At 43.6% G+C, this 24,319-nt stretch overlaps 1 protein-coding gene and 1 pseudogene across 2 annotated transcripts in view; both read left to right on the forward strand.

Annotated features, from left to right (window-relative positions):
• EIF2B3 (eukaryotic translation initiation factor 2B subunit gamma) overlaps positions 1 to 23,449 on the forward strand; it is a 115,907-nt gene extending 92,458 nt beyond the window's left edge. For both annotated transcript variants that reach the window (XM_029949460.1, XM_029949459.1), the window contains 4 exons: positions 678 to 755; positions 1,257 to 1,405; positions 16,443 to 16,546; positions 23,256 to 23,449. In XM_029949460.1, the coding sequence (XP_029805320.1) occupies positions 678 to 755; positions 1,257 to 1,405; positions 16,443 to 16,546; positions 23,256 to 23,308 (384 nt within the window). In that variant the 3' untranslated portion in view covers positions 23,309 to 23,449. The remainder of the gene's footprint in view (positions 1 to 677; positions 756 to 1,256; positions 1,406 to 16,442; positions 16,547 to 23,255) is intronic.
• Positions 3,557 to 4,157, forward strand: LOC115299496 (annotated as a pseudogene).
• Positions 23,450 to 24,319: the final 870 nt, after the last annotated feature.

Consider the following 24,319-nt stretch of genomic DNA (forward strand, 5'->3'; position numbering starts at 1 on the left):
GGAGGTATTAGCCTTCACATTGCCCGTGCAGCCACTCCTAGCAAGGTGTCCTTCGGCCAATGTGGCCACACACACAGTGCTCTGACCAGCCTTCTGCTCGTACTGGAGAATGACAGATAGGCACACTACTAGTGTGTTCCTAACAGATCCAGAGTTAAAATTCTCCTTATTTATAGCCTTTTCAGTTTTCTCATATTGGAGAGAGAATAGTGTGAACACCTTCAACATTTTATTTTGGCTGGTGAAGAACATGGATGCCTTCTCAGAAACTGTCCTGATTATGGAATTGTCTAACACTGACTCTCACTCTATGCATGGCCTCACTGGTCTAGGAGGGGAGCAGGAACCTCGGATGACTATGGTCAGGACTCAGAATGTTCCTTGCTCTCATTAGGCCTCTCCTAAGTGCTGCTGGGTATCTTGAAGGCTTGTCTTAGCACCTCCCAGTTGAGGCACATGGCATTACTTTTAGGGAGGAGATTCTCCGGTAGAAAACTAAGGATAATACCATCTGAAATTTACCGCATAAATAACCCTTGTCCGAAGGGAAATGTAGCAGCCTCATGCTCTGCCTTACCCAAACAGGAAAGTTGTGGTTGAAAACTCCCTACATCTCTATCTGTGTGTTGGTTCTACCTAAGGTGCCTTCAGTATTTTCTGGTCTGTCTTTCCTCAAGGTGCCCAAATTGCTATCAGTTCTCTGTCCAGAAGAATCACTGGTTCATTCATCAGCTCAGATTGTCAGCAAACACCTGGTAAGTGCCAGCTTGGACAGGGCAGGTATGGGACAGTCTCTGTGTGCTAAATGAAGTATGGCCTTGAGACGATGGATTGGGGTTCTCAAACTCTGAAACTCATTAGTCCCAGGGAAATCCCAGCTGGGTTCTGGTTCTGAAATATCATCATCTCAAGAAGACTTCCTGGACAGGTACTGACCTCAGCCATACAAATTCTGTAAAGAAGGTCCATTATGGTCTTGGGACTCGGACACAGGAGCTTTCCACCTTTGCCCCTCTTCTTACACTGATTTGAGCACTCTCTTCAAGAGAGCACATTTACATACACAAATGCATGTGTGTAAGTGAGTTGATCTCAGAGGTATTAGGTGACCTTGTGGCCCTGAGAAATACTTATCCCTTGGCTGAACTGTCTGTCTCTGGGGGAAGATTGCATTAGACCCCAACTTAAGGGATCTGAGGAGTTGGTTTGCAGTTGGTTGAGATGGATGGACAAGGTTTTATATTTGCCTTTTGCAGGTTGGAGGTGACAGCCTCATTGGGCCAGATACACAGGTTGGAGAGAAGTCATCCGTTAAGCACTCAGTCATTGGTTCATCTTGTGTCATAAGAGATAGAGTGACTATCACCAGTTGCCTTCTCATGAACTCAGTCACTGTGGAGGAAGGGTATGTAACCCCTTGTGCCCACTTGAGGCGAGGCCCCCGGTATCCCTGGGAGGTTTTGTGGGTCAGTGCAGCCTAGAAAAGAGCTCAGCTTGAGGAAGGGAAGAAGAGGAAAAAGGTAAAGGAAAGAATAGTGCCTAGCCTTTTGAGGCATTGGTTTTGGCTCCATAAAGACAAGGTCTTTGAAAACATTGCTAGCGACTTTTTCACACTTCGTTCCAATAGTGGTCCTGAGAGAGGCTGCCTTCCCTTGCTTTGATGTGCTACTTGATGGGATGGCCACGGAAGTGAACCACAGGCAGTACTGGAATGACCCTGTACCGATGTGTAATGGTCATCTTCCCTTACGTCAGTGTCTCGGAGCAGCCCTGAAGAAGGCAGGGGAGTAGGAGGAGTGGACATTTAAGCCATGCACTATTTTTAAGAGAGACCTTCTCTGTTACAAGTTATGGAGAATCCTCCCCCATTTTGAGAGACTTTAGAGTGTCCTAAAATCTTGGTTTATGAACAGCCCAAAACTGTAGTAAAAAGACTTGAATGATATTTTGTAAGATTTGTCCTCTATGTGGTACTCAGGTTTTTTCCTGTATAAAATGCAGGCATAGGTGGTGGAAGAGAGGAGGGATATTACCAAAGCGGTGGCTTTCATACTTTTTAAGAAGGGAATTTTTTTTTGTTAAAATGCAGGAGTACCTGGGTGGCCCAGTTGGCTAAGTGTCTGACTCTCAATTTTGGTCCAGGTCATGATCTCATGGTTGGTGAGATCGATCTCCACATTGGGCTCTGGGCTGACAGCGAGGAGTCTGCTTGGGGTGCACTTTCTCTCTCTCCCTCTCTCTCTCTCGCTCTCACTCTCGCTCTCGCTCTCGCTTTCTGCCCCTTCCCCCACTCATGCATGCACTCTCAAAAAACATTTTAAATAAATAAATAAAATGCAGAAACTCAATATTTATACCTGATAAAATCATAGTTGTTTGTAATACAGTGGGGAAGGGGCATTTGTCCTTCCTAGAGAATGTGAAGCAGATGTCTAAAGCAAAATTTGAAAACCACAAGACTGGATTAGCCTTAAACAGCTGATTCTAAAGCCTTGATGCTAGCTCTGACATCTGTTGATTTCTCTGTCCAGGAATTAATAGGAGAGAAGGCTAAGGGAAGACCACAAGTTCAATGAAAGTTGAAATACCTCTCATAGGTGCCAGTGAGGGGTTGGGGAAAGCATTTTGGAGAGAGAAGCTACATAGGGACATAGCTAAAGGTTAAGTCTTTGCTCTCTAGGAAGAGTGACTGATGGAAGTAATAGAATTGAGGGAGGAAGTACCATAATAAACCAGGAAAGTTGGAGACCATAGGGATATCGGCCACTAAGATCTGTCCTCCCCCAAGCCCACTTCCTAACTTGACTCCCAGTCCCGGGCAACCAGGCCTAATGCATCAGTCAGGAGTTTTGGAAGAATCTCCTCTGGAGATTCTAATCAGTCCCAAGAAGGAAAACCTAAATTTATTTACATCACAGATTTCTAACAGCCCAGTCAAATCACCCTGCAGTGAAAATTATGGATGACAAATACCATTCATGTGCTTAGAGCTTCCAATTAGCTTTTTTACAATCCTCCCCTAAAGATGAAGAGATAACCAAAGATTATCAGAGATCTGAAGAAAGCCTATCATGAAAGATATACAAATCAAACAGTTACAAAGCAACTTAGAAGAAACAGAGACTGCAGGGAGAAAAAAATACTTCCAAAAGGAAGAACCCAATAAAAGAATTGGAAGATAAAATTCACATTTCCTAGAAAGTAAAGCAAAAAGATAAAGAGATAGAACATAGAAGAGAAAAGATAAGGAAATGAGAGGACCAGGTCAGGATGTTTAACACCTGAATAGGAGTTTTCTTTAAAAAAAGAGAGAGAGAGAGAGTTCAGAAATCAGAAGAGGAAATTATTTAAGAAAAATATAGAAAAATGTCCCACAGAGAGATAAATTTACAAAATGAAAAGGCCTACCAAGTGCCCAGCACAATGAGTAAAAAGAAACCTACATCATATTGTGTTTTCAGAACACTGGAGACAAAGCATGTTTTAAACTTAAAAAGAGAAAGTAATACGTCCTGTATAACCAATCAGGAACCAGAATGGCTTTGGACTACTCAGTAGCAACAGTGAAAACTAGAAGATAATAGAATAGTGTCACTTTCTCTTCCTGTTCTCTACCATGGCTGATCAAGGTGAAAAGGAGAACCCCATGCGGGAACTTTGCATCCGCAAGCTCTGCCTCAGCATCTGTGTGGGGCAGGGCGGAGACACACTCACCCGGGCGGCCAAGGCCAGCCCCTGTGTTCTCCAAAGCTAGATACACTATTAGATCCTTTGGTATCAGGAGAAATGAAAAGATTGCTGTCCACTGCACAGTCCATGGGGCCAAGGCAGAAGAAATCTTGGAGAAAGGTCTAAAGGTGTGAGAGTATGAGTTAAGAAAAAATAACTTCTCCAATACTAGAAACTTTGGTTTTGGGATCCAGGAGCACATCGATCTGGAAATCAAATATGACCCAAGCATTGGTATCTATGGCCTGGACTTCTGTGTGGTGCTGGGTAGGCCAGGTTTCAGCATCACAGACAAGAAGCGCAGGACAGGCTACATTGGGACCAAACACAGAATCAGCAAAGAGGAGGCCATGCACTGGTTCCAGCAGAAGTATGATGGCAAATCAATTCCGTTTCTATCCAAAAGGCCAATAAAAACTTTTGAGTGAAATGTAAAAAAAAAAAAAAAGAACAGCGCCTTCAAAATTCTGAAGAAAAACTAATTTCAATCTACAATTTTATACTCAAGCAAAATTTTAAGTGTGATTTTTCCTTTTTTTTTGGAAAAATTTTTTAATATTTATTTATTTTTGAGAGAGAAAGAGAGAGTGGGGGAGGGATAGAGAGGGTGACAGAGGATCCCAAGCAGGCTCCATGCTGACAGCGGGGCTTGAGTTCACAAACCATGAGATCATGATCTGAGCCAAAGTCAGACACTTGACCAACTGAGCCACCCACGTGCCCCAAGTGTGTTTTTTCTAGGTGTGTTCCACCAAAATGGAGACTAAACCAAAGATATAAGAGATCCAACTCTGAAAAAGCAGAAAGAATATAGCATGATACTGAAGGCAGATCCAAGAATGACAACTATGCATGAAGCATAAAGGGAGCATTTAGCCCAGAGTGGAATCCACAAAAAACTCAGGAAGATGAAAATGATAAAATACCAAACAAAATATCTTGAAAGATTTAGACAACTGGCTAAATGTTTGGGTTGAATTAGTAATAGTATAGAATACGTCTAACAAAAAAAAACAGTTATGAACAAAAACAGTTATGAACTCTGTTTAAAAAGCTGTGGGGGGGACACTTGGGTGACTCAGTCAGTTAAGTGTCTGACTTCAGCTCCAGTCATGATTTCACAGTTTGTGAGTTTGAGCCCCGCTTCGGGCTCTATACTGACAGGTCAGAGCCTGGAGCCTGCTTTGGATTCTGTGTCTCCCTCTCTGTGCTCCTCCTCAGTTCACACTCTGTCTCTCTCTCAAAAATAAATAAACAGGGGCACCTGGGTGGCTCAGTCAGTTAAGCGTCCGGCTTCAGCTCAGGTCATGATCTCACAGTTCATGGGTTTGAGCCCCACATCGGCCTCTGTGCTGACAGCTCAGAGCCTGGAGCCTGCTTCAGATTCTGCTTCAGATTCTATGTCTCCCTCTCTCTCTCGCCCTCCCCTGCTCACACTGTATCTCTCTGTCTCTCAAAAATAAATTAAAAAAATATTTTTTTATTTTTAAAATAAATAAATAAACTTAAAAAAAATTTTTTTTTAAGTTGTAGGAGCACCTGGGTAGCTCAGTCGGTTGAGTGTCCAACTCTTGATTTCAGCTCAGGTCATGATCTCACAGTTAATAGGTTCAAGCCCCACGTTGGGCTCCATGCTGACCACACAAAGCCTGCTTGGGATTTCTCTCTCTCTCTCTCTCTCTCTCTCTCTCTCTCTCTCTCTCTCTCTCTGCCCCTTCCCCATGTGTGCTTGCTTGTGCTCGCTTTCGCTCTCTCTCTCAAAATAAATAAACTTTAAAATAAATAAATAGGGGCACCTGGGTGGCTCAGTCGGTTAAGCCTCCGACTTCAGCTCAGGTCAGATCTCACGTTCGTGGGTTCGAGCCCCACGTCAGGCTCTGTGCTGACAGCTAGCTCAGAGCCTGGAGCCTGCTTCCGGTTCTGTGTCTCGTTCTCTCTATGCCTCTCCCCCTCTCATGCTCTGTCTCTCTCTGTATCAAAAATAAATAAACATTAAAAAAATTTTTTTAAATAAATAAAAAGTTGTACATGAAAGGAAATGGCATCACAGTTCACTGTGTAATTCAACATGAAATAGAATTTATGTAATCGTAATAAACACTATTGACCAAAATCATGCTGTAACAATATTGAAAGGATGAGGGATAGGAAGAGGGAGAGAAAGGGAAATTAAATCCTCATCTTCCATTGTGGGAAGTCTATTGATAATGCCTAAACCTAAAAACTCAAAAGTAGTAATATGCATGTTATAATGTAGAGACAGGGAGGTAAATGCTGAACTACTCAAGGGGGTGCCTGAGTGGCTCAGTTGGTTAAGTGTCCGAGTCAATTTCAGGTCAAGTCATGATCGCAGAGTTGAGAGATTGAGTTCCGTGTCAGGCTCCGTGCTGGAAATGGAGCCTGCTTGAGATTCTGTCTCTCCCTCTACTGCTCATCCACTCTCTCTTTCTCTCTTAAAAACAAACAAAACAAAACAAAAAAGCACACTTTAATACTCAGGAAAAATAAGGCCAAAAGTTGTCTCTGGGAAAAAGGAAATGAATAGGGGGAACAGAAGCCTGCTGTTTTTCATAATAAAACCTTCAGAAAGATTTGTTTTAAGATATATATGTACATATGCAACTTAATTGCCAAAAAAAAGGTCAGAATTTTGTGGTACCCCACTACCAGTGGTGTACTAATAAATTGTTAACAACTAGCTTTCCAAAGGAAAAAAATAAGTGATCCTATTTGTAACATTTGCCAATTTCCATAACATACATTTTCCCACTATGGCCAATGATATCAGCAAACACTGAGTTGGGAAGAGATGCCAGCAGTCAGCTCTTCCAAGCAGAACAGGCCGGCTCGAGCCTACCACTGAGAGTAGGGACCTGTCTCAAATATTTCACTCCTCAAACAAAAGACCTACTGGATGCTGAAGACTGTGCATGACTGCTGTGGTAGAAATCTATATAGTTACAAAGGAGAAAAGGGTCAGGAAAGACTTAATTGAGGAAATGACCCTTGAGCTGAAAAATGAGTAGAGCCACCCACGCTAGAGAAAGGAATGTTCTAGATACTTCAAGAGGGTTCTGTGTGAGACCTAGGAGGCTCATTCAGTTAAGCATCCAACTCTTGGTTTCGGCCTCAGGTCATGATCTCACAGTGTATGAGTTCGAGCCCCACATCGGACTCTGTGCTGACAGTGCAGAGCCTGCTTGAGATTCTCTCTCCCCTCTCTCTTTGCCCCTACCTGACTCACACATCCTCCTTTCAAAATAAATAAACTTTAAAAAAATATTTTAAAAAAAGTTTTTAATGTTTTTTATTTATTTTTGAGAGACAGAGAGAAACAGCATGAGCAGGAGAGGGTCAGAGAGAGGGAGATACAGAATCCGAAGCAGACTCCAGGCTCTGAGCTAGCTGTCAGCACAGAGACCAACACGGGGCTCAAACCCACGAACTGTGAGATCATGACCTGAGCTGAAGCCAGATGCATAACTGACTGAGCCACCCAGGCACCCCCCCCCCAAAAGAATTGTTTTTAAAGGAATGTGAAGTATGAGAGAGCATGAGCATTTCTTATTCCAGAAACATCTCTTCATTTTGATCTTAGCTTGAATTTCATCACTTAAGACGAAGCCTCACTGACTTCCCTAACAGAAGTAATCTGTCCCAGTATTCTCCATTACATCAACCTGTTTTATTTCCTTCATAGCATTATCACTACCTGGCTTTCTCTTATTTACCTGTCCCTCACAAGTAAATGTTAGTTTGAGAATGTAAGTACCTTAAATCTTTCTGTTTCACTGTTATATCTTGAAGTAGAAAACCTGCGGGAACTCAATAAATACTTGTTATGTAGAAGAATGGTAAATAGTTCATAATAACTAAAATACAGAATTCAAAGAGGAATGGATATACAGGAGACAAGGCTATACAGATGGCCAAAGGCCAAATCACAGACTATCCCCTAGGAAGTTCAATAGGTAATAGTAACTTAGGAGTTTAAAGGAACGGAATAATATAATTAAATCCACATTTTATGAAGATCATTTTGACTACATTGTGGAGAGTGATGTGAAGAGGATAAACATAGTGGCAGGAAGACTACTGAAATTATCCTGGTAAAATAGAAGAGGCCCTAAACTAAGGCAGTACCAGTGGCTATATGGAGGAGAAGTATTATGATTAAAAACTACAAAGTGTGATGACTGCCTGGATAAATGAGGTGAAAGAGAAATTAGGGAAAACTTCTAGATTTCTTGCTTGAACAATAAGGTTTCTACTCACTAAGATAGAAATCAGCAGAAGATTTGCAGGGTAGGAGGCAGGGAAATGATGAGTTCCATTTGGGATGAATTGAGTTAATGGCAAGCGACCTTGACATACAAGGACTTGATGTGCAGGACTGGAGCACAGGAAAGAAGCCTGTGCTTGAGGTACAGATTTGGGCATGGTGGGCATAGAAGGGGTAACTGAAGCTATGGAGACATCCAGGGAGATTGTGTGACCTTAAAGGAAAAGAAACCAAGGGCACCTGGGTAGCTCGATTGGTTAAGCGTCCAACTCTTGATATCGGCTCAAGTCATGGTCTCACAGTTCATGAGTTTGAGTCCAATGGGCTCCACACTGACACCTCAGAGCCTGCTTGGAATTCTCTCCCTCTCTCTCTGCCCCTACCCCACTCGTGTGCACTCCCTCTCTCTCTCTCTCAAAATAAATAAATAAATAAACTTTTAAAAATTTTTAAAAGGAAAGAAACCAAGATAAAACCTTGGAGAACATCAGCAATTTTAGACATAAGAAAAAGAATCTAAGGAGACTGATAAGGAACAGGCAAGGAAGGGATTTAAAGAGTAAGGGAGACAACAGCTTCGTGACTCAGTTGGTTAAGCATTCGACTTTGGCTCAGGTCATGGTCTCGCAGTTTGTGGGTTTGAGCCCCATGTCAGGCTCTGTGCTGAGAGCTCAGTGCTTCAGATTCTGTGTTTCCCTCTCTCTCTGCCCCTTCCCTGCTCTCTCTCTCTCCCCCTCTCTCTCAAAAATGAACATTAAACATTTGTTTTATTTTTTTAATTTTTTAATGTTTATTTATTTTTGAGAGAGAGAGAGAGGGTGCAAGCAGGGAGGGGCAGAAAAAGAGGAAGACACAGAATCTGAAGCAGGCTCCAGGCTCTGAGCTGTGAACACAGAGCCCAACATGGGGCTTGAACCAACCAACTATGAGATCATGACCTGAGCTCAAGTCGGGCGCTTAACTGACTGAGCCACCCAGGCGCCCCTTAAACAATTTTTTTAAAAAGAGAGTCGGGGTGCCTGGGTGGCTGAGTCAGTTAAGCCTCCCACTTCAGCTCAGGTCAGATCTCACGTTCGTGGGTTCGAGCCCCGCGTCAGGCTCTGTCCTGACAACTAGCTCGGAGCCTGGAGCCTGCTTCCGGCTCTGTGTCTTTCTCTCTCTGCCCCGCCCCTCTCATGCTCTGTCTCTGTCTGTAACAAAAATAAATAAAACATTAAAAAAAATGTTTTTAATAAAAATTAAAAAAAGAGACATCCGTTGGTAGGTGAAGCCCAGGTTTCTAGGTGGGGGAACAGGGTGGATGATGGTGTGCTCACTGAGAGGAGGAAGGTGAAGGGTGTGCAGATTTATGGGGAGAAAAGGCCTGTGTGGGGCACATTAAATTGTACATACCTACAGGACATCCAAGTATGTAGCGGTATCTAGTACCCAATTTGTGACTAGAGGTTTTTTTTTTTAAGTTTATTTATTTATTTTATTTTGAGAGTGAGATTGAGCAGGAAAGGGGCAGAGAGAGAGAGAGAAAAAGAATCCTCGCTGGAGCCTGGAGCCTGATGCAGGGCTCGAACTCACAAACCAAGATTATGACCTGAACTGAAACTGAGAATCAGACAGTTAACCAACTGAGCCACCTAGGAGCCCCATGACTAGAGGTCAGAAGAAGCGATCAGATCCAGAGACCTCTTCTTGAATAAGTTTTTAAAAAACTGAACTACCCCACAGGCTTATTGGAAGTACTAAATTAATAGACATAAAGCATTTAGAATAGAGCTTGGACATAGAGTGTTAGCTCTCATTTGTTTATTGTCGTCATCATCATTACTTTATCTCATTTCACAGAGTTGGCATGTTGCCACTGTTGTCTTCCTTTTTTTTTTTTTTTATGTTTGTTTATTTTTGAGAGAGTGAACCACCCAGGTGCCCCTCAAAAAAAGTGTTTGAATAGAACAGGGACATGATTAGAGATCTCTTTTAGGAAAACAACACTGGCAGGGTACCTTAGTGGCTCAGTCAGTTAAGTGTCTGCATCGGCTCAGGTCAGGATCTCATAGTTCTTGAGTTAGAGCCCCACAATGGGCTCTGTGCGGACAGCTCAGAGCCTGGAGCCTGCTTCGAATGCTGTGTCTCCCTCTCTCTCTGCCCCTCCCCCAGAGTCACTCTCTCTAGATTTTCTTCTTCTCATTTCACAGAGTTGGCATGTTGCCAGTGTTGTCTTCCTTTTTTTTTATGTTTGTTTATTTTTGAGAGAGAGTGACTCCATGTCTCATTCTGTGTTCCCTGTGTACCCATAACACTTTATTTATGTCTCATTCCGGATTGATGCATGAAACTGACAGGCATCACCATTCTCTCAAAAACCAGAACCACACTTGCCATTATCCACTTGATTACCTAATTCCAGAGTAGCTCATGAGGCTTTGTAACTTCCACTCTGTCTCATCTTGCCTCAGACCTTCCAGGGGAGACAGTGCCATAACTTTCCCATTTGCTCTAATTAGCAACCTCTCCCTCCCAATCAATGGGTGGGCAGACAAAGGAGCAGCTCTCTGGCACCTCTTTAAAGTCCAGTGTTGGTGTCCTGAATTGACATGAAGAGACTTGGTGAGGGAAATAAGGCTCCCTAAGAAACTCCAGCTTGCATATATGAGAAGAATTCATAGAAAATACCTAGCATAAGGGCGCCTGGGTGGCTCAGTCGGTTAAGCATGAGGTCATGATCTCACAGTTCGTGGGTTCAAGCCCACGTTGGGCTCTGTGCTGACAGCTTGGAGCCTGAAACCCACTTCAAATTCTGTGTCTCCCTCTCTCTCTGCCCCTCCCATACTCATGCTTTGTTTCTCCCTGTCTCAATAATATATAAACATTAAAAAAAAACTAGCATAATATCCTAGAGTCAGTGGCTGTTTTGGAGGAGGTATGATCGTGTGCCATTTAGTGCACCTTTCTTCTTTCCTCAACTAGACTATAAATACATTGAACACAGAAATAGTTCTCATATACCTTTGTATCTCCTAATTTCTAATACTTACAAGGTATCTTGTAAGTATTTACTGAATGAAAAATAGAAGTCCCTGATTTAACCTCCCCTACTATAATCGGCTAAGCATCTATCCAGAGAGTTGTGTCTACTTCTAGAAAATATGGTAGAATACTTCACTCCTTGAAATTCACCAAAATAAAAACAAACAAACAAAACCAGAAAAGGAAGCTCCATCTATAATTAAACTAGATAACACCACATACCTTTACACAGACTAAAGACTATCTGCTGGACACAGTGGAATGTAGATCAGATCCAAAGAGAAGACCAAGATTCAACCAGAGGGACATGGGCAAGCCAAAGGGAAATTGGAAACACCTCTTTTGCAAAAAAGGCACAGAGGAGGGAGAAAAGCAAGCTGGCCTCAGACTTTTTTGTGACCACATTTAAGGCAACATTTAAGAGTAGGACAAAATTTAGAAATTTTGGAGGGAAAATGATTATGACCTAAGAATCCTAGAGTTAGTAAAGTTCTGGTTGAAATATAAAATCATCAGAAATACTCCAGGCCTCCAGAGATGTGTCACCCATGAACCCTCTGGAAAACTCTACTTGAAGAAATAATATAGCCAAATAAGAAAGGAAACAAAATATTAACAAATGGGTAGGAGGAGTATGAAAGTGAACTCCCTTAAACATAAAATTAAGTCTGTGGTAATTAGAGTTGCAAAAGCACCATGATTGTTAGAAGAATTTTGTTCATGTTTCTTCAGTAACACTCTTGAAAATACCAACTTATGAAACTTTGGGAAGATCTCCTGGACTTAAAGGGAGTCTTTGGACTTTTGATTCATTCTTTGCCTTTGCAGTAACCCCATCTTTTTAGATGGAGAATACTACAGCCTAATTCTTTGAGGTTGTTACTTTGTTACATTGATTCCCCCCAAATCCTTTTTCTTAGTCACTGGCTTAGGGAATATAAAGACTTAGATTTCGTAAGAGGGAGACATTTCTCACCACCAACCTTTTATATAATGAAGGGAGGCACATAGAACTAAAGGGAGGAAATTGTCAGCTTGCTTGCTGGAGCCAATACAGTTTCATCTAGAGAACCAAGAGCAAGATTGGCCAAAGAAAGGAAGAAGGTGAGATATTTCTTCAAGCATTATATCTCATTACATTAATTAACCTGGATAAATCTCACAAGTATGATGTTGCAGGGAGGAAGAAGCAACGTTAGCATTTATATAAAATTTTAAAACATGAAAAAAATACTATATATTGTCGACTAATACAGACTTTTTTTCTGTGCCTCAAATAATACAGAGGTGCCTGGGTGGCTCAGTCAGTTAAGCGTCCGACTTCATAATCTCACGGTTCATGGATTTGAGCCCCATCCCATGTCAGACTGTGCTGACAGCTCAGAGCCCAGGGCCTGCTTTGGATTCTGTGTCTGCCTCTCTCTCTGCCTGTTCCCTGCTCATGCCGTCTCTCTCAAAATTAAACATTAAAAGAAAATTTAATAATACAAAACATAATAATAATACATAGTTCTTCATCTAGACAGACTCCTGGGTGAGGGCCCCTTGGGCTAACGTTAGGAGGCTCTTGCCTTTGGGAAAATATGGGTGACTCAACCATAATCTTTGGACTGAAGTAGTGAACCTTTGGACTTTAGTCACGTGCCTAGAAAAACTACATGCATCTCCAGTTCCATACTCTTTTCTCACCCAAGGCTATAAGTAAGTTTAGAAAGCCTACCAGCTTATCTCCAAAGCAGAACCTGCCGGTCCTTAAAGTTACTGAAAACTCTCATGGCTCTTTACCAAATACTACCCAGTCACGAGCTGAGTCCGACAATGGAGCTGAGTCCTACACCACTGTGTAGGCTTAGGCACATTGCTGTTACAACCTCTGTGAGCCTCTTGTTTTTCTGTAAAAGTTAGAATAGAAACCACTATCCCTGCAGGCTTGCTGAAAAGATTAAGTTACACAATGAACATAAAATGCTTTGTGTAATGACTGAGATATATGAGACAGTAGAGTTATGTGAGTTCCCTTTCCTTCTGTAATAAAGTAAAGAAGTTCTAACTAAAGCCAGAAGACGAACTAGAATTTGGAGGCCTTCTTGCTTCCCAGACCAGGGCTTCTTTGGCACAACATGGTGTGGCATAGTGTACCTGGCTACAGATCTTTCAAAGACCTCTTTTTTCTCATGATCTCTTTTCCACTGAAGCATTAGGGTTTTCAGAGTGATTTCCCAAACCTGCAGTTTTGCTTAAAATTTAACCCCACCAAGTAGAAATGAGGACCAAAACCCCATTAATATTAGCCATCTCTTAACAGCTTCTTAAAAAACATGACCAGGGGCTCTTGGATGGCTCGGTCAGTTGAGCATCCAACTCTTGATTTCAGTTCAGGCCATGATCTCAAGGTTCATGAGTTCCAGCCCCATGTGAGGCTCTGCACTAATGGTGGAGCCTGCTTGGGATTCTTGCTCCTTCTCTCTCTGCCTCCCTCAAAGTAAATAAGTTTTATTTTTAAAAAGAGATTCTTTTACCCCCTTTGCCCCTATCCCTTACTCATGCACACGCGTGCGCGCGCTCTCTCTCTCTCTCTCTCTCTCTCTCTCTCTCTCTCTCACTCTCTCTCTCATAGGTAGGTAACTGGTGGGGGGCGGGGGGAGAGAGAGAGAAGGAAGGAAAGAAGAGGAAAGGAAGAAGGAAGGGAAGGGAAAGGAAGGAAGGACGACACACATGACCAGGTGTTAGCACAGCAGAGTCCTCAGTACCAAGCTGAAAGCTAAAACTAAGTTGCAAAAACCATTGTTTTGGCATTGGGGCCAGTTCTTTTCAGCTGTAGAGGAAGTCACCTCCACTCCACTTTATGCACTGAGCAGAAAAAGCAAAGCCATTATTGCAGATTAGCAACATTTGATATAGTAGTATTAGTCTTTACTCTCTGGCATGAGCACACTTCCAGTAAAAGCCTTGATCTTGGAATTTCTTTCTAGACAGGTGGAAAAGTCCATCCGGACAAGCTATGTTGGCTTGACATTCTCCGGAGTACTTCAGCCTTACTAATGGAAGTGGCTTGTGGCTGCAGCCGTGCTAACAGGAAACAAATGGCAGGAAAGAGCTTCACACTCGCTAAGCATTTTGTCAGGCGTCCATCTCAAATCATTCCACAGATCCACTGACCAAGAGCTTCAAGAGAGCGCCCAACTTCTTTATAATCAACCACTTTTCCCCCATCACATCTGCAGTCTCTCCAGTGGTAGTTTATGTGTCTCAGAGGGAGTTAAACACAAATTAGATGAAACAAGGTTCCTGAACACCTCAGTCAGACCTGCTAAACATAGGAGAACACAGGCTATCCATTGCTGTGGAAATCTGACCTCAGTCAATTCAGCCTCTTCCTTCCAGGAATGGTTCCTACTTATATCCCAAAATCCAAAATAGCCATGTAGTAGTCTCTAATTATGGTTGCTTGAATTCCTCTTGGCTGTCTTGTCTGCTGACTGTGTTTACCCCTTGCCTAGCTCCGGAGCGTGCGTTCTCAGGCTCTTAGACTGCTGAGCAGAAGGCATCCTCCTCCTCCCACTTGAGGGAAAAAAGACTTTTCAGTGAGAAACTAGTAGCCCATTGTAAGCCTGCTTTCTCCCAGCAGCCTGTGTATCTGTACTTTCTGTACTTCCTTACTATTCTTTTTGGGCAAATTTTCATCAAGATGCAGGAGCCACCCTAACTGCTAACTGAACTGCCTTACCTAAAGCAGAAGGCAAGTTGGAAAGTTCTGAAAGGTTCCTTAATGCACACCCGCTGAGTGTATCCTGAATTTTTTTTTTTTTTTTTTTTTTTAGTGTATCCTAAGTTTGAGCCAAAAAAACAAACTAATACTGTCTGCCCATGTTTAGCCCACAACACAGAGGTGTTGTGGCTTTGGCCTTTTGCTGCTTTCTGAAAGGCTTTAACCTTCCAAATAAATAGAGAGAAAGAAGACTCTGGAGTGCCATGAAGTGTAAGAATTCTTTTTTTGCTTTTTTACTCAAGTTTCGGCATTTGGCAAGAATCTTTTTCAAAGGCCTGTGCATTAGTAGTTTCAGTCCTTGGAATGTCCTCCTGCCTAGTTCCCATGCCTCCTGGGTTGCCTGAGGACTTTTCCTTAGTTGGTGTTTTGTTTTGTTTGTTTTGTTTAAATGGATGCCAGTACCCTTCCTTCTCACCTTCCTTCTCCCCTCCAGTTGCCCACTTCTGACTCGTTAGGGTGCTGAATATTCCCCTGATAGGGCAGAGCTCCTCCTCCCACAGAGCCGTTTGGCTTAGAAAAACAACTGGGCAGTTTGAAGCGTCCCCGAGTCTTCGCTCCCCTTATTGGTGTTGTATGGCATTATGATTAAATGTATGGATTCTAGAATCAGGCAGACCTAGATCTGAATCTGTTACTTGGCAATTATGTGGTTTTCAGTAAATGGTTTAACTTCTCTAAATCTGTTACCTCATCTGAAAAATGTGGTTGTTATTTTTACTGCATCAGAGGTAAAAATGATACTCCCAGGATCATCTAGGAAGCTTTTTTTTTTCCTAATTAAATACATAGGCCCTCATCCCAGACCTACCAAAAAGACTGATGGAGGCCAGGATGATGAGTATGTTTTTGTTTGTTATGCTGCCCAGGTGATAAAATGACCAGATCACAAGTCACTGCCACAATGTACATAGAGTATTTAGCACAGCAGCGAGCGTAGAGTAGGTCTGCAACATGAGCTAGTGAAGATTTTCAGAAGGACCTTCCTCCCACCCACTAGTCTTTAGGAGCAGAAAGATGCTCTTTAAACACATTCAAATGCCACGAGCCAGAGGTACTACTCTTGAGAGTGGCTTTAGGATCTGGAGTAGTCTTTGATATGGCATGGAGCTAGTTTAAAAAAAATACTGGTTTTTGGTTTTTTGGTTTCTTTTAAATGAGTATGGTTTTGATTAATCAGAGTCTGTAGTGAGAGCTGTGGGACACCTATTGTTTCCGTAGCTGATCTCCTAGGAAGATTCCTAGGATTTAAGCCTTACATGAAATTTGAATATATTCCCAGATGAGAAGCAAGCATGATGGATCAGCCCAGGGACTAGTGCTGGCTTCCACTCCCCAGACCAAATAAGGAGAGATCGGGTGAAATTTAGACCTCCGGGTCCCTAAAGAACTGAAATCACAGGGTCTTCTGTTTTCAAGCCCCAGTGGGGAAGAGCATATCTAAACTCTGGACTTCACTGAAGCCCCGTCGTCCCTTGGCCCAGCTGAGCCATTCTGTCTTCTAGTGATAACTTGAAGCGTGTAGCCGTTAACTGAAGAGACCAGCCATTCCTGGCCTATGGAGGAGCCAGAACCCCCAGCCCACGGCAGTAAGGACGGTGACGAGGTCCGTGGGCACTCTCTAACTCGCCTGCTCTGTTACAGAAGCAGTATCCAGGGCAGCATTGTCTGCAACAATGCTGTGATTGAGAAGGGAGCGGACATCAAGAACTGCCTGATTGGAAGTGGCCAGAGGATTGAAGCCAAAGGTAAACCAAATGACAATCACAGAAGCCATTTTTTACCTAGTGCTTAGTGCTGGTGACAATCAGAGTACAAGCACAGGCGTACTCTGCCCGTGAGAACATGAATCAGTAAAGCCATCTTTGGAGAGGAATTGACATCATCAAACATTTTAACTTTGATGTAACAGTTCCAGTTTTAAGAATTTATCTTACAGATAAGCTCATAAATGTATGCAGCCTTACTATCAATATTTTTAAAACTTAGTCAAAAAATCCAGATTATGGTCCTGATTAGCACCAGTACTTTATGATGGCTCTTGAGGGGCGCCTGGGGGGCTCAGTCAGTTAAGCATCCAACTCTTGGTTTCAGCTCAGGTCATGATCTCATGGTTGGTGGACTTGTGCCCCACATCGGGCTCTGTGCTGACAGTGTAGAGCCTGCTGGGGATTCTCTCTCCCTCTCTCTCTCTCTGCCCCTTCCCCACTTGTGCCTGCTCTGTCTCTCTCAAAATAAATACATAAACCTTAAAAATAATAATAATAAACTTTTTAAAAAGTTTAAAAAAAAAAGAAAAGCTGGCATTTTTAGTCCAATTAGTGGCAGACACATTCCACGCAGTGTCTCTCCAGACAACTTCAAGCAGGAGTGTTAGTCAACAGCAGCACTGCAGCTGTTGGTATTTTCTTGTGATCGTATGCATGGTGTGAGGGCTGGCACACGAACTTAAATTCCAGCACCGGAGGCACGGATGGCATCACCCTCCTGGAAGGCCATTGGCTTAACAGCTGTTGTTTATAGCTTTGAAATGTTCTCACATACACCATCTTACTGGATTCTCATAAAAACCCTGTGAGGTAGGGATTCATTATTGACCCATTTGGTGAAATGAAACTGAGACTTTGAAAAGTTGAAATTTAGGTGCACTCGCTTAGTTAAATATCTGACTCTTGATTTTGGCTCAAGTCATGATCTCACGATTAAGGAGATCAAGCCCCGCACCAGGCTCTGCACTGACAGTGCGGAGCCTGCTTGGGATTCTCCTTCCCACTCTCTGCCCCTCCCCTATTCATGCAAGTGCGCTCGCTTTCTCTCTCTCTCTCTCAAAATAAATAAGTAGGTAGATAAACATTCTTTTAAAAAAAGAAAGAAAAGTTGAAATTTACACAAGTTATATAGCTAGTAAGTGACAAAACTGGCTTTTCAACCTAAATTATTGCCAGATAACCTCCAAAAAGACCAGAGGAAGAAGCCACTCCTGGCTTGCCTAGCAGAATTTGATCAGTAATACACCTTTTCTCCCTTTAGTCCTTTTTCCATATTGAAAAAAATGTATTTGGCCTCCATATCCCAGCTCTTTCTGATCTTCAGGAACTCCAGATACTGATTTTTTCTCCTTAACATACCAGCTCACTCAAGCCTACCCTTAGGTTACAGAGAAACTTGTTTCTTGAGCAACTGGGGCCTGTTGGTAATTTCTTTAAAATAGGATTCAGGGGTGCCTGGGTGGCTCAGTCGGTTAAGCGTCTGACTCTTGGTTCAACTCAGGTCATGATCCCGCAGTTTCTTTTTTTTTTTTTTTTTTTTTTCGTTTGAACTGATCCCGCAGTTTCATGAGTTCAAGCCCACATTGGCAGCACAGAGACTGCTTGGGATTCTGTTTCTCTCCCTGTCTCTCTGCCTCTCCCCCACTCATGGTGTCTCTGTCTCTCTCAAATAAATATATTTTTTAATGATAAATAATAAATAGGATTCAGAACACCCAGCCTTTCCTCTGACTCCATGCGAAGCCCTTGGAAATGGTCCCCAGAGTTTCAAAAGCAGCTGCTCAGCTGGTCTGTGGAGCTGCTTTTTTATCCTGTCCCCTCCCTGTCACCTCATTGCATTTCTCTGTCCTTTGTTCTATTCTCTTTGGATTTGTGGCCCCAATGTTTCTTCCATCTCCTTCCTGCCTCTTTGTCTTCGTAAATTCTCCCCTGCTCAGCGAAAAGTAGAAGCATCCTCCAGTGCTTTTCAGCCCCTCCTGGAGCCAGGAGATGCTTCCTTTTGTGGCTTTTGAGTTTAGATTCCATAGGCAATCTGAATGTATGAACTCCACTTGCCACCACCCTAGAGGATCCCTCCCTTCTGGTGTGCCGGAACCTGGAACCTCACATTTCTGCTGCTGCTCCTCCCCATTTCCAACAAAGTAATGGTGCTCCTTTCTTTTACTTTGCAAGGACCCTTTCCGTTCTGTGTGCATAATGTATACATGACAACTGAATGCCAGATACTTAGGCTTTGAGTCATGGCATCTCCTATCAGGGAGCACAAGGCTGGGCTAGCCAAACTAGGATGTCATGGGCTTTAGCATCCCATGGACTTTTTGGCTCTAACACTATGTGTTCCCATTTTAGCAAGGAGGCCCCTTAATGGTTGAAAGAGAGGTGGCCAGAGAAGTCATCTGGACTCTAAAATATAGAATCCCAACACTTCCTACTCTGTTTTCTATCCTGGACGGACTGATCCATCCAGCACAATGGTCAGTGCCTTCCTGCCGCAGGTACTCCTGGCCTATTCCCAGTGTTACTTTTCTTTGCAGCCGAGCCCTGTGGAGAAAGAAAACCCCTAGCCATTAGTGCAGCACTCGGGACCTGTTACTGTGGGTGACCCAGGCAAATATCAACAACTCGATCCTCAGCAGCAGTCTGCTCAGTAGATGGCAGAGTCCCTAGTCAGTCGTCCTCATCTGAAGGGATTTTAGGATATTCATCCTCAGAAGTGCTATCCCCTCTCCAGATTTCAATTGTGTTCAGAGTCACTACATCCATAATAGTCTTACACCCTCAAAATGTGACTTTTCCAACCCAGTATAGCCCTCTGCAGCACTACCAACAGAACAAGCCCTTTTTTAACAAAACTCTGGCTTTTCTTACCCCCACCCCAGCATACTCAGTTAATGAGATGATCTCTGGCAAAAATCCTGGCAGTCAAGTTTGATCTCCTGCTCAAGCCAGTAGAGAGACCACAGCCAACAAAGTCAAAACCTGAGAGACTCTAACTGGAGACTTCATCTGAGTCTCTTCTTATTGTCAGTGAGATAACTTGGATCTCTTCCCTGTGACCACAGTGATCTGGCCCCTGGCCATGAAAGTAAAACCTGATGGGTACACATAGGTCAAGTCCTGGCTAGCAGGAGTCCTTCCCAGCTTCCCAGCAGTGCAGCTTTTCATATTCGACTTGTCATTCCTTTCAGTCCCATTGGTTTCTTTTCAGCTTGCCAGCCTCCCTTTGTACTCTCAGGGAAGGATCCTTAGAACCTGATTCCAGCCCAGAACTTTTCCAGTGTGTTTACTGAAGTCAGCTTCCAGCCCTGGCCAGGCAGAACTAGTTCTGCTTGTTGCCTCTCTCCAGGCTTCCTCTACCTTACTGAATCCCCATGGAAATTCAGCTGCCTCCATAATGCCAGATCTAGTCTCTCTTGCCTGAATCCCAGTGAGCAAGCCTTCTCCCACCCCCAGGCCATGAGCAGACCAGACAGTAGAGCTGAACTGGAGAGGGCAGGCCAAAGAAGGCTCACCTGTTTGCTTGGAGCCTGGCAGAGCAAAAGGTGGTGTCTGCCCCGTCCGGGCACTTCATTGCCCTTCTTGTGTCAGTTATGCTCTCCTTGACGAAGGGGTTGGAGACCTTCTGTATATGCTCCTTGTCCTACGTCTGTACTCTCACATAACCTCCAAAACATGCACGCATTCAACAACTACTGCTGCCTCCTATGTTCTAGACTATGATAGGCTAGAGGTGTAAAGACGAATAAGATTTGCCTCTGGCTATCCAGCTGACCCCAGTAGAGAAACAGTTTCACAGGAATGATGGTAAGAGACTATGAAGGTTAATTAAGCACAAAAAAGAGAAATCAGTCAGTTCTTGGCACAAGAAGAAATTAAAATTAAATCTTGAAATTCTGGGCTATTTATCAAATACACAAAAGGGAAGAACCTCTCAAGTAAAGGGAAACCCTGTAAGCAAGCACTTGAAGGCAAAAACAATCCAGTGTGTTGGAAACTGCAAATCATTTGGGAAATCTAGAACATAAGGTACAAGGGAGATATAGCAAGAAACAAAACTGAAAAGGTGGGTGGATCAGAAGGCATGTCCGTATTCTTAAGGTCTCCAAAGCTCCAATCAGAACTCCCTTAGAGGCTCCATGGGCAAGATGAACAGAGCCAAAGACGTCTCTACCAAACTTAGTCCCATTATTCATTTTGCTGCACCAAAGCCTTCTGCTTCTGAAGGAGAACCTCAGGAAAGCCAAAGTTTCTGCCTTACTTATCAGGGTCACATTCAAGCTCCCACGTGTGACAAGAAACATGTTGGACCTATAGAAGTGACAGGAAGCTTGCCCAGAAAGAATCCATTTTCAGCCAACTGGTCAGCCTTTTCTGTCTGAGCCAGTAGAGGACTGGAAAACTGTGTCATGCATCTGCCTTATACCGCTAGGCAGGAAATGATAGCATGACCCTGGTTCCTCTCCCCATCCAGACTGTTGGTTCACTCCCTCTGTTCTATAGCTCTTATTCCTTGAAAACTAACACTCTTTTTCCCTTTCACCTCATCACTGGTCAGCTTCTATGGTGCTCCCCTAAATATATTAAGAGTTCATAGTCTTGCTCTTTGCTCCTTCTCTTCTTCTAAATATCTTATCTTGGATAACTTAAACTCAGCTTTAAAATTCTGTGATCCTCTCTATTCTACTAGCCTTCATCTCCTTTCAACTTTAACTCTCCACTTAATAACCTTACCCTAACCTTATCATTACCCACAATCTCTGAAATCTTTCCTATGAAGTAGCTGTGCTAGACACTGGGGTATGAACACAAATACAGTGACCCTACCCTTGAGATTCTTACAGTGACGTAGAAAGAATGAGATAATGATGTAGAGACAGAGATATGTATCAGGTAGTGTTTTCACAAAACAGAAAATGAACAATTTGGAAGGGAAGACAGCAATAGTGGAGGTGCTTGATTAGGGCATTTAGGGTAAGAATGGGATGGGATGAAGGGGAAGAAAAGCATTCTAGATGGAAGGAGCAGCCTGTGCAGAGGTCTAGAGCTACAAAACATACGGCTTACAGGGATAAGTGGAGAATTGTGGAACGTGAAGCTGGAGGGGTAGACAAGGATCAGGTCATAGGTTTGGACTTTACAAAATAATGGCCACTGCTTAGCAAGCACTTGATGATTCTGTAAGTCACTGAACCCTCATAAAAACTCTATTCAGTAGGTCATATTATTTCCATGTTACATGTGAGACATCACCCTTTCTCCTTTGTTTCGTTTTTTTTTTAACGTTTTTTACTTATTTTTGAGAGAGAGAGAGAGAGAGAGACGGCATGAGCAGGGGAGGGGCTGAGAGAGAGGGAGACACAGAATCCAAAGACAGGCTCCAGGCTCCGAGCTGTCAGCACAGAGCCTGAAGTGGGGCTCGAACCCATGAATGTGAGTTCATGACCTGAGCTAAAGTCGGACACTTAGCCAACTGAGCCACCCAGGTGCCCCCTTTTCTCCTTTGGACATCTCCATTTAACTGTTCAGTATTGTTTCCTCTTGCTCTCCCCGCTCCTATCATATAGCCACACCGCAGTATTTTATGTTCCCCTTTCTTATATCTTTACACCTTTGCTCATGTTCCAACAGCCTGGAATGCCTTCCCTTTGATACATTGCCTGAAAAAATTCTGTTCACCCTTAAAACTCAAGTCCAGGGGTGCCTGAATCACTGTTAGTTGAGCATCCAACTCTTGGTTTCAGCTCAGGTCATGGTCTCACAGTTTGTGAGTTCAAGCCCCATATCAGGCTCTGTGCTGACAGCTGCTTGGGATTCTCTCTCTCCCTCTCTCTGCACCTCCCCTTCTTGCTCTCTCTCTCTCTCTTTCTCTCTCTCTCTCTCTCTCTCAAAATAAATAAGCTTTACACACACACACACAATGTTTAAAAAAAAAAAAGGGGGGGGCGCCTGGGTGGCTCAGTCGGTTAAGCCTCCGACTTCGGCTCAGGTCAGATCTCACGTTTGTAGGTTCGAGCCCCGCATCAGGCTCTGTGCTAACCGCTGGCTCAGAGCCTGGAGCCTGTTTCTGGTTCTGTGTCTCCTTCTCTCTCTGCGCCTCCCACTCTCATGCTCTGTCTCTCTCTGTATCAAAAATAAATAAAACATTAAAAAAAAAAATTTGCAAAAAAAAAAAAAAAAGACCTAATTCCAGTTCCCCTCCTATGTGAAGTCTCCCAGAAGCTAAGTGTATAAAGAATCAGTGCCTTCTTCCTGTGTGGGAAGATGTTGCCTCTCCTATAATCCCTTTGTTAAGTTATATTCCCAAGATCTTCTCAAGAGCAGAACCACACAGGAGAGGAATACGTGTTTATGAACATAGAAATTAGAAATAATTTGGTTTGGTTTGGGGCACCTGGATGGCTCAGTCAGTTAAGCTTCCAACTCTTGATCTTGCTTCAGAGCATGATCTCAGTTCATGAGATCAAGCCCTATATCAGGCTCTACACTGAGTGTGGATCCTGCTTGGGATTCTCTCCTTCCCTCCCTCCCTCCCTCCCTCCCTCCCTCCCTCTCTCTCTCTCTCTCTCTCTCTCTCTCTCTGTGCCCCGCTCTCATATGCTCCCTCTCTCAAGAAAATAAATAAATAATTTGGTTTGAAATGACACCTTTACTGCCAGATCTCAAACAACATTTTTCTTTTCTTTTGTAGCCAAACGAATGAACGAGGTGATCGTGGGGAGTGACCAGCTCATGGAGATCTGAGTTCTGAAAAGTCGGACACCTTTCTCCTGGCCCCCAGAACTACAGATGTTGGCTGGCCCACCTGTTTTGACTCTGTATTTATTTTCCCAATAAAGAAGTGCTCCCATGGGGCACCTGGCTGGCTCTGTTGGTAGAGCATGAGACTCTTGTTCTCAGGGTTCTGAGTTTGATCCCCACATTGGGTACAGAGTTTACTTAAATAAACTTAAAAAAAAAAGAGAGAGAGAGAGAGAAGGAGGGCTCCCAAAGGCATGGTGGAGACTTGTGGAAAAGTCCCAAGCTCCCTATCAGGTGCACTCCAAGGACACACAGTGTGTGTTCATGAGTCACATGGTATAAAAAACATCTGGAGCCAGGGTGTAGAACGGTTAAGACACAGTGGCCTAGCTCTTGCGTACTGCGGTTATCAAAGGCACAGCTCCTGGGGGGACTGCTTTCTGACTGGCTGGCCCAGCCTGGTCCATGAAATCATCGTCTTACGGAAAGGACCAGGGAGAACTTCAGTTCCTGACCCTAATCGGGCTTTCTAGACCATAGGCCCAGCTGCTGGCAGTGTCACCTCTGTACAGCAAGCTCCTTCCACAGTTGCCAATTTGGGCAGCATGGCCCCCGGTCCTCAGCCCAGGACTCACTACTGTGTTCCCATCCTGCCACACAGATTCCCAGCCCCTGCCACCACCCCACCCCCAGCCTCACCTGCCATTCATTCCCAGTCTCTAGGCAGTTTCTTCAGGTCAACTGTTATCTTTTGGAGACTTAAAATAAGCAGGAGGCAACCCTGGCCTAGCAACAAGCCTAACTCCACTGGTTTTAGTGGAGGCAGGAGCAATAAGACAAAGCCGTGGTCTGTGAACCCAGACATACTCCTCACCTCCCCTCAGTAAGGAGGAGTCTAATGTCTGTCCAACCTGAAAATAAGAGCCAGCAACCTGTATCATGATTTGAAATTCTTCCTAACTCTTCTCCAGCTGCACTCCTTTATATTCTAATTACACTGACTCTCCTGCTTCA

This window comes from Suricata suricatta, chromosome 8 (genome assembly GCF_006229205.1).
Source record: "Suricata suricatta isolate VVHF042 chromosome 8, meerkat_22Aug2017_6uvM2_HiC, whole genome shotgun sequence".
NCBI lineage: Eukaryota > Metazoa > Chordata > Mammalia > Carnivora > Herpestidae > Suricata > Suricata suricatta.